At 39.8% G+C, this 10840-nt stretch overlaps 1 protein-coding gene across 3 annotated transcripts; it reads right to left on the bottom strand.

The window, feature by feature from the left end:
• Positions 1-1139: 1139 nt before the first annotated feature.
• Positions 1140-10559, bottom strand: synj2bp (synaptojanin 2 binding protein). Of its 3 annotated transcripts, none has more exon segments than NM_199917.1 (4): positions 1140-2370; positions 2456-2551; positions 5031-5167; positions 10387-10559. In NM_199917.1, coding segments are annotated over 4 exon segments (459 nt in total). In that variant the 5' UTR covers positions 10451-10559; the 3' UTR covers positions 1140-2208.
• Between the last annotated feature and the right edge of the window lie 281 nt (positions 10560-10840).

Below are 10840 nucleotides of genomic sequence, written 5' to 3' on the forward strand. Positions count from 1 at the left end.
AATGATATCCGATGTGAAGTGGGTCTCAGATTGTACTAGAAGCACTGCATTAAATTACATTTTCCCCGCCATGTCTTTATAATATGAGCATTTATTTTACCCCAGTTATATTCAATGGAGCGTCTGCGCTATCCTGCCGATACTGACGGGCGAGTGCGAGTAAAAGGCCTTTTGTCTCGTTTTACACTTGAACAACTAAAGGAATGCCAAAGTTTATTTAACTGAATGCATTTTAATTACACTACAACATGAATGCTTTAAAAGGAGCGGTTATTGTGAGTTTTTTCCATTTTATACTTTAGTGAACAATCCTTTATAAAAACTGGGGGGGCACAAACTCTGAGGCGGCAATGCCTCAGAAATAACGTTAAAAACATTTTTAAACTGTACAAAAGATAAAAAGAATAACATTTGTGTATATAAAGTGCCAATACGTTGGAAAGAGTTTTACTCCTTAGTTAACCATGATTATATTACTGTAATATTATATATTTGGCATATTGATTACCATTTGTTTACTACTAAAACCATGGTTAGTTTGTAAGGTTAGTTAGGATTTCATTTGTTTTTATGAAAAAATATGATGATATTAAAAAAATGTGGTTGATTTTTGCAAGAGAACATTTGATAGAAGATTGTATATAAATTGGGCAGCACGGTGGCATAGTAGGTAGTGCTGTCACCTCACAGCAAGGTCGCTGGTTCAAGCCTCAGCTAGGTCAGTTGGCATTTCTGTGTGGAGTTTGGATGTTCTCCCTGTCTTGGCGTAGGTTTCCTCCTAGTGTTCTGGTTTCCCCAACAAATCCAAACACATGCGCTACAGGTAAAGTCATTCATTTATTAATTTTCTTTTCGGCTTAGTCTCTTTTTTAATCTGGGGTCACCACAGCGAAATGAACCGCCGCTATAGGTGAATCGGGTAAGCTAAATTGTTCGTAGTGTATGTATGTGAATAAGTGTGTACGGGTGTTTCCCAGTGATGGGTTGCAGCTAGAAGGGCATTTGCTAAGTAAACCATATGCTGGATAAGTTGGCGGTTCATTCCACTGTGGCGACCCCAAATTAATAAAGGGACTAAGCCGAAAAGAAATGAATTGTACACAAGTTTCAAACACTGGAAAGCGATGCAATCCTAAAAGTTTGTTTCAAACAAATGATTTATTCAACGCACAAAGCATGTGAATCCAACATTATTTAAACAGTGAAATGTGAATGAGCATTTCATGAATGAAGACTTTACATTTGGATTGATCCACACTGATCTACAGAAGAACCCTGTTGTCAACACAAAAACGCATTTGTCATGTACAGAGCAGACGTTACAGTCAGACACAGCAGGAGCTGCCCGGTCCTCAACTTGCAGACAGAGAGCAGCACTGAGACCAGCAGCTCAATGTGGCGAAGGCACGAGCTAAGAGAGGTGCAAAAAAACATGAACGTACGAGACGATTCCACAAACACAAGCCATTTACACAACATCAACAAGAAATCTAGTTTTTCATTCTGATTGTGAATTCTTACTAGTGCAACCTCTAGTTTTTTCCCTGAAGGAGGAATAGAAGATACAACACAAGGCCTAGTGCTGATTGCAAATAAAGATACCAAACCTCTCCCCCAGCACTACTTCCACAGCCATGGAAAAGCATGTTCAAACATGGATGAGTGACAAATTAAAGTATAAAAAAAAAAAGAGAAAGAATTAACCCACATCATGCACGCTTTAAAACATACTCTTGCACAAGCAGGTACCTGAGAACACCTCAAGTATAATCTGTTATACCTCGGGCTCATTCCAGCGCTCTGGAAGAATAAAACCATTCCTCTGCGGGTCTGTCTGCTGCTCCACCTCGGCCTCCATCTCCCGCCTGCAGTCCTTCTGTCTGGTTCACTTTACGGAGACTTCCTATTCCAACACAGTGCTCATCCGTCCAGATCCCTCGTTTAACCGTGCAATGTCATCATCAGGCATGCTGGGGATTCTGGGTAAACGCCAATGATCATCCCCGAATGAATTGTGAAAACATGTTACAGCTACATGTGTGTGTCGTCATTTCATGGAAAAATCAATTAACAAAAACTCTCCCTCCATTAACTGGCTTTCCATTTTTTCCCCTTCCATGTTAATGTTTTTGGGCCCTCAGCAGAACAGTTCGGGAAAAAACTACGAAAAAAAATAAAGAGAAGCTTTAGTCTGTAAAATGTGATGAGTTAAAATGGGCCCCGGGGCCCTCGGGGATGAAAGCGCTTGTAAGCGATGAAGCTGGCTGTCATAACGGCCAGAGTGACTACAGCAAACAGTGTCCATGTGCCCAAAGCAGAGGAAGACTCTCCATCGGCACGAGAGCTGGTGGGGCCGTTCTGCAGGACAGGCTGTGGACAGAAGCAGATGTGCATCATTTATTGGCAGTTCTCAGTGATGTGATGTACAGCAGGGTCTTCAGCTGGCTTTACTTACTCGCTGCTGAATGCAGAGATGCACGTCCTCTCCTGCAGAGCGAAACAGCTCCACTGCTGCACCGTGAGACAGATTGTCCAGCTTTCTGCCGTTTATCTACACAAAGGCAGAATGTACACTTCATTCACCTTCATATCAGTAGTCATTTAAAGAAATGTGATTTTGAAACTAGAGCACAAAATAAATTGATGTTTGGTTTGTTGAATACTTATTTTACTTGACCACATCATTTTGATTAAAGAAAAGAAAGATTAGTCTTTACTGAAGCCAAAACTAGAGATAAACTATGAAAATTATTTATGATGACAATCCAAATATTTATAGCCCAAATTAATATGTTGGGGTAAAATTCATTCATTAATTTTTCTTTGGCTTAGTCTCTGATTTATCAGGGGTCACCACAGAGGAATGAACCATTAACTATTCCAGCATATGTTTTACTCAGTGGATGCCACTCCAGCCACAACCCAATACTGGGAAACACCCATAAACTCTCATTCACAAACAAACACACACTTCTAATACTATGGCCAGTTTAATTCATCCAATTCACCTATAGTGCATGTTTTTGGACTCTGGGGGAAACCGAAGCACCTGGAGGAAACCCACACAAACAGGGGGAGAACATGCAAACACCACACAGAAATGCCAACTAACCCATACCAGACCCGAACCAGTGACCTTCTTGCTGTGAGGTGACAATGCTAACCACTGAGCCACAGTGTCACCCACTTTCATTAGTTCATAATAGAAATACGTTTTTTGGTGGAATGAGCCTGATTTTCAATCACAATATGTGAAAACATTTGTTCTTCCCTCCCATTGTCAATTACTAAAAATAATGTCTCTAAAGTAATATATGTTTTTTCAAAATTTAAAAAGAAATTTGGCAAGACTTTCAATTAAATAAAACAAATGTTATTATCTTACTTCAACTCGTACTGTATTAAATTCCAAAGTACCAATTTGTTAGGTGTGCGTTGTAATATGCAGTATATCTACACTCACCAGCCACTTTATTAGGTACACCTTACTAGTTTCAGGTTGGACCTGCTTTTGCCTTCAGAACTGTCTTAATCCTTTGTGGTATCGATTGAACAAGGTACTGGAAATATTCCTCAGAGATCACACAGTTGCTGCAGATTTGTCAGCTGCACATTCATGATGCCAATCTCACGTTCCACCACATCCCAAGATGCTCTATTGGATTGAGTTCTGGTAACTGTGAAGGCCATTTGAGTACAGTGAACTCATTGTCATGTTCAAGAAACCAGTCTGAGATGATTCACGCTTTATGACATGGTGCGTTATTCTGCTGGAAGTAGCTATTAGAAGATGAGGGATGCTGTGGTCATAAAGGGATGGACATTGTCGGCAACAATCGTGGCGATGACACGATGCTCAATTGGTACTACTGGACCCAAAGTGTGCCAAGAAAATATTCCAACACCATTACACCAGCAGCCTGAACCGTTGATACAAAGCAAGATGGATCCATGCAGTTGACACCAATTTCTGATCCTATCATCTGAATGTGGCAGCAGAAATTGAGACTCATCAGACCAGGTAATGTTTTTCCAGTCTTCTGTTGTCCAATTTTGGCGAGCCTGTGTGAATTGTAGTCTCAATTTCCTGTTCTTAACTGACAGGAGTGGCACCTGATGTGGCCTTCCGCTGCTGTAGCCCATCCGCCTCAAAGTTGGACTTGTTGTGCGTTCAGAGATGCTCTTCTGCATACTTCGGTTGTGACGAGTGGTTATTTGAGTTACTGTTGCCTTTCTATCAGCTTGAACCAGTCTAGCCATCCTCCTCTGACCTCTAGCATCAACAAGACATTTGCGCCCATAGAACTGCCGCTCACTGGATATTGTCTCTTTTTCTGACCATTCTCTGTAAATTCTAGAGATGGTTGTGCGTGAAAATCCCAGAAGATCAGCAGTTTCTGTAATACTCAGCCCAGGCAGTCACTTAAATCCCCTTCCTTCCACATTCTGATGCTCGGTTTGAGCTGCAGCAGATCATCTTGACCATGTCTGCATGCCTAAATGCATTGAGTTGCTGCCATGTGGTTGGCTGATTAGAAATGTGCATTAACGAGCAGTTGGACATGTGTACCTAATAAAGTGGCCTGTGAGTATATAGCTACACACTGTAATAATGATGGAATAATGGTTGCTGTAATATAATATAGCAGATATTACTCTACTATCTTGCAGGATCACAGATTTACATTTTTAACAAAAATATATGACCGGTGGGCCAAACCATTAAGGAATCCCTACCAACTCCCAAATGTACATTAAAGAACATTTTTGTGCTCCATATGTTTCAGTCAGGGTAAGACAATCACATAAAAGCAGTGTGTAATGCTGAATTTGCATGGTTTTTCAGAGGCTGTGGATTAAAGCTGAACAGGGCCGTTCACAGGAATACAGTCAGCATTGATTTCCAGTAAATCGCTCATGTACAGTTGCACTGCTGTACAGTGAAGTGGCAGCATTGATTCACAGTTAAGTATATAGACCATATTCAAGCATTATGCATTAATCATTTGTTAACCATGTAGTGGTTTTACCGCAAGAATTTTGTCTCCCTCCTGCAGACGACCATCCAGCGCAGCCGCTCCGTTTTCTTTGATTTTTGCCACATAGATTCCACTGTCATTCATCATGTACTGCTGGTCCACTCCACCCACTATATTAAACCCCAGACCTGGCAGAGAAAAGACGACGTTAAACACAGCACAAACTACTGACATGATTAAATAGAGCCTGACAAATGTTCTGAAGGCTTTAATCTGATTTCTAAAGGAGCACAAACAGACATGATCCCAGCTGCACATCATTTCTTAAAGCAACACTTCACTATTTTTGAATATAGTGAAGACAACTTTACTGCAACAGTTAAAGCTCCCATGAAATTAAAATCAAGTTTTGTAGATATTAGTATTAGTATTGTCTGTTTTAAGGATATCTATAAGCTAGTGTGCTCCAAAACACTGACAAAATTTGCGTTTAGAATATATAAAATATAAACATGTAAGGCTTGCAGTTTGTCACTTCGGGCCAAATAGATCAACGGTTTTATTCACGTCACCTCATACTTCAGTTTCTCATCAAATCATGACCAATCAAATGCTCTCTTGTATCTGACATGCTCCGCCCCCCTTAAGATGCTTTACATTTGATGCACTTGAGCTCCGCCACTCCACAGCCATATCAACCTGCAGCACAAGACCGGTTACTCACTGAAGCTAAGCAGGGCTGAGCCTGGTCAGTACCTGGATGGGAGACCACTTGGGAACACTAGGTTGCTGTTGGAAGTGGTGTTAGTGAGGCCAGCAGGGGGCGCTCAACCTGCGGTCTGTGCGAGTCCTAATGCCCCAGTAAAAAGTGAAGGGGACACTATACTGTCAGTGGGCGCCGTCTTTCGGATGAGACGTTAAACCGAGGTCCTGACTCTCTGTGGTCATAAAATTCCCATGGCACTTCTCGTGAAAGAGCAGGGGTGTAACCCTGGTGTCCTGGCCAAAGTCCCTCTATCGGCCCTTACGATCATGGCCTCCCAATCATCCCCTTCCAACAAATTGTCTCTATCACTGTCTCTCCACTCCACCAATAGCTGGTGTGTGGTGAGCACATTGGTGCCGTTGTCCTGTGGCAGCCGTCGCATCATCCAAGTGGATGCTGCACACTGGTGGTGGTGTGGAGAAACCCCCCCCTCATGATTGTGAAGCGCTTTGGGTGTATGGCCATACATAATAAATGCGCTATATAAATACACATTACATTACATACATTACACTCTCACTGGCAGAGCGGTGATAAAGGAAATTGGCTGTTTCTTAAAAACTGGAGGGGCCACATCATGTAACATACTTTCATGTTACATGTTTCGGTCAAAATTACGTCAAACACTGGATCAAAAGATGCACATTTCAAAACACTTCACGGGACCTTTAAACGGTCGAGTTTTACCATTTTTTAATCCATTCAGCTGGATCTGGCAATAGCATTTTTAGCTTAGCTTAGCACAAATCATTGAATCAGACTAGATCAGGGGTGGGCAAACTCGGTCCTGGAGGGCCGGTGTCCTGCACAGTTTAGCTCCAACACTAATCAAACACACCTAAACAAGCTGATCAGTGTTTTCAAGATCACTAGAAATCTACAAGCAGGTGTGTTTGATTAGAGTTGGAGCTAAACTGTGCAGGACACCGGCCCTCCAGGACCGAGTTTGCCCACCCCTGGACTAGATCAATAGCATCTCACTCAAAAATGACCAGAGTTTAGTCAGTTTTCCTATTTAAAGCATGACTTCTGTTGTTACATTGTGTTCTAAGATGACGAAAAATAAAAAGCTTCTATTTTCTAGGTACTAAAATGAGCCTTTTTTTTTAAAGTGGAAAGTTCTTTTGAAGGGACAGTTCAACCAAAAACTAAAATCTGCTGTTTATTCACTCGCCTTCTGACCAGTCAAAATGTCAGTGACTTTTAAACAAGTTAATAAATAAAGCTGAAACCATGCCCTAATTCAGAAAACGCAGTTCAATGGCAAGCAGCTTTTTGAGAGTAAAAAAAAAAACATAGACAGTAAGGCTGGGCGATTTGGCCTAAAATCTAAATCTCGATTAATTGAACATTTTAACTCGATTACGATTAATGAACGATAATTTTATTTATTTATTATGTTTTTGCTTTCAAAGTTCACTGACAAGTTTTTTATAGTAAATATGCTCACATATTAGATCTGTAGTACTAGTATTAATAGAGATATTTTTCAAAGTAGGGTGGACTACTTGATTTTAAAATAATTGAACACACACACTTAACCATCTATGATTATTTATTGAACACCAACGCTGAACAACTGAAATTAAATCACACTAGCAAACTGACCAATCACAAAGCCTGCGCAAGTGTCGCTGTGACATGCAAGTACATTTTTTTGCATACTCAGTGCGCGGGTATGCAATGGCTGTGGCGGACTGTATTTGTGCCCTTGGAAGAAGTATAATATCATAATAAGACTAATTCAGCTTTAATAGAGCAGAGTGGGGTCACATGAATCCAAACATGACAAAGAAAGTAATTGAAAAAATTGACCTGCAAAAAATAAATCGATTATAGATTCTAAATGTCAAGTTCGATTATTTTTTGATTAATTGCCCAGCCCTAATAGACAGGCAAAACAAAATGAATAACTAGGACTCCTAATGACACACCGAGTACGTTAACATAAACACCAACAATCCAACTTTCATACAATTAAGACGATACTCTGATTAAGAGTCGACCATGTAAACAGCGACTCTTGATTTATTTAATCAGATTAAGGTCATAATCGAACTAAACAGAAATCAAAATAAGACGTGCAGTATGCATATATTTTAGTCGCATTATTGAGACAGGACAGTCCATACACACAGCAGTTTGACAAAATTAAAGTTGAAGTTAAAGTTAAAGTTGACAATTAAAAATGAAACTCCGGAGGAAACGTGGATTGCGTGGTGATGCAATGACGTTATTTAACTATGTGCTATAACATGTAAAATTCAATTCAATTCAGCTTTATTTGTATAGTGCTTTTACAATGTAGATTGTGTCAAAGCAGCTTCACATAAATGGTCATAGTATCTGGAACAGTGTGGTTCAGGTTTTAGTGTTTAAGTTCAGTTCAGTTTAGCTCAGTTCAGTGTGATTTAATCATTACAAATGGGATCATGAATGAAACATTCAAAAAGCAACTCATGCAAACATCTTAATCATATTGTCTTATTCAGATTAAGGCAGATAATTCAATTACTGATGTCCATGTAAACGTAGTGATGTAGTGAAACGTCAATGATGTCTTGTTAAGCAAAATGAACAGTTCATGCAAGAAGCTGAACATTATTTACAACACTCTCAACATTAACTCACAGCCTCTGCATACAGTCCGAAGTGGTCTGGAGTGTGAGCTTTAGCTGAAACTTTCTATACAGGTTTCAGCATCCAGGATAAATAAAAGTACCATCTTGATTTATTTCTTAAGATTTATTTCTTTACATACCTTATTAAGCATCAAAGCGTTTGTACCTTAGACTATCATAAACATGTTCAGGGCCGGGTTTACGAGCCTATGTATTAAAGTTCCCCAGAAGTGCTTTGAAATGTGCATTTTTATTTGATGCTTGATGTAATTTCAACCAAAACACAAAGAGGGAGAGACACTGTAGCTCCTCCCCTTTAATAAAACAGCCAATAGCATTTGTGCATCACACTCTGCCAGAGAGAGTGGCTGAGCTCAAGTGCATCAAGTGTGAAAAGTCTTAAAGGGGGCGGGGCATGTCAGACACTAGAGAGCATTTGATTGGTCATGATTTGATGAGAAACTGAAGTATGAGGTCAGGTGAATAAAACCATTGATCCATGTGGTGGAAGTGACAAGCTAAAAGCCTTACATGCTTATATCAGATTTATATCTTCTTAACACGAATTCTCACTCTTTTGGAGCACACTAGCTTATAGATATCCTAAAATCTAACAATACTAACATCTAAAACACTTTATTTTAAATTTATGAGACTTTAAAGGTAATATTGTTGCAAGAAATGTCACATCTTCATGAGACACCAGGAGCCACTGCTACTCTTTTTGTTTTGCCATTATATGTTGGTAGCGAGTGACTTGTATTTTATGTGTAAACAAGGACCAGTTTCAGCTAAAAAAAAAACTTCTATAAAATTATTCTTAGCAAATTAAGCAAAGCAAAGTTTCATTTTTGGGTGAACTGTCTCTTAAAGACAGTGAGTAGAGTCTCTATTTAATGCACATACAAAAATATCACTGTAAAAATGTACATTTTATATTAATGTACAATGTAAGAAATGAAAGGGTTAAATTGTTGAAGTTATGCAGTAGATAAATACTTTATAAAAGGATTGTTGTGTTTAAAGTTGCAGGTTAATAAAATTATCTTTTATGTATTTTGCAAGTAAGAAGCCGATCAAACTGTATCTAATGTCATAATAACATGAAGCAGTGACAGATCTTGTCCTTCATATTAAACATGGCGCGGTTAAATTAAACAAATCCAATAGAATAAGATTTGCATTTTTATATCATTGTGACTTTAATATTAAATTAATTTATACAACAATAAGCTAAATATGTTTGGCAGATAAGAGTATTAAGAAAACAAGCTCTAATTTTAGCACAGTCATGCATTGCACAGTGTACGCAGGTGGACAGTCTTGACCTAATTTAATGTACTATCATAATCATGTTAAACATAATATAAATCCAGAATCTCGTTTATTATAAAAATCACACAATCTTTCCAGTACTGTAAAGTGGGTTTAGTTTTGAAGGGGCGTGTCGGGAATCAATTAACCACTGAATTGACCCCACACTGTTGATGATGACGCATCATGTGTCTATTATTGGTTTTACCAATCAAACCATTTATTCATAATATACGTCAAAGTCCAGAGGAGTCAGTTCAGTTGAGTCCATGACCCCACAGAGGTCACACACACCAACACATTACATAAGAGTTTAATCAAAGTCAACAGTCAACTGAATGTGAACTAATGGACTAGAATCAGATCCATTACTGCTGAAAAACTTCAGTAACACTCATAAGGTGAACAGACAGTGTGTGCGAGTGTGTATATATGAATCCATAACGCTGTTTGTGCAATAAATCTTTCACTTTCTTATCTGGAGTGAACTTTGGCTTCCATAAGCACACAAAAGTCTCTAGATAACATGACCTGCTCGTCTGAAGAACACTTTCGGATCCGCGTTCTCTGTCTGTCTTCACGGCGCATGCTAGATCAGGGTTTACCGCTGGAGCAGATCGGGCCGAACAGCAGCACCGAACCGCCGGACTGAACCGATTCAGCGGCTCCAACAGTGCGGGAGATCAGAGGACAGAGATAAACTTACCGGCCGGGCCTCTTTTCAGCGTGAATTCAACATCGCTTGGCGCGCTGTGTGCGGATCCGTTCATGATGTCGGAAAAGTTTCACTTTTATTCCAGAACAGCTAAAACCCTCCTGAAGACAGTAAACTCCGCCTGCTTCCTCTAACGCTGCCGGGGATCCAGCGTACCCGCCACTGCCGCCTACCGGACACCACCGGTACTCTTTCACTCTGCACTGCAGTGATTGGATAACGAGTCACTTCAGGGAGTCGGCTCTTGCGAACAGTTCAGCAGTGGTTTAAAATTAGATTACGTCGTGACGTGGCCTCTGACATTGCAGCGTTTTTCAACATTCCAGCATTCGAGTTTTTGCAGTAAAAACTCGACACAAAAATTCACACTGTAACCCGTCACTGGAAAACACCCATACACATTCATTCTTATTCATAGACTACAGCCAGTTTAGCTTACCCAATT

This window comes from Danio rerio, chromosome 13, assembly GCF_049306965.1.
Source record: "Danio rerio strain Tuebingen ecotype United States chromosome 13, GRCz12tu, whole genome shotgun sequence".
NCBI lineage: Eukaryota > Metazoa > Chordata > Actinopteri > Cypriniformes > Danionidae > Danio > Danio rerio.

Coding starts and splice junctions, on each gene's coding strand:
- synj2bp (XM_073919346.1), bottom strand. CDS start 5,300: ATGATGTGCAGCTGGGATCATGTCTGTTTGTGCTCCTTTAGAAATCAG. Junction 2,552..5,030: donor AGGGAGACAAAATTCTTGCG/GTAAAACCACTA, acceptor GCCTTTGTGTAG/ATAAACGGCAGAAAGCTGGA. Junction 2,371..2,455: donor ATCTCTGCATTCAGCAGCGA/GTAAGTAAAGCC, acceptor TTCTGTCCACAG/CCTGTCCTGCAGAACGGCCC.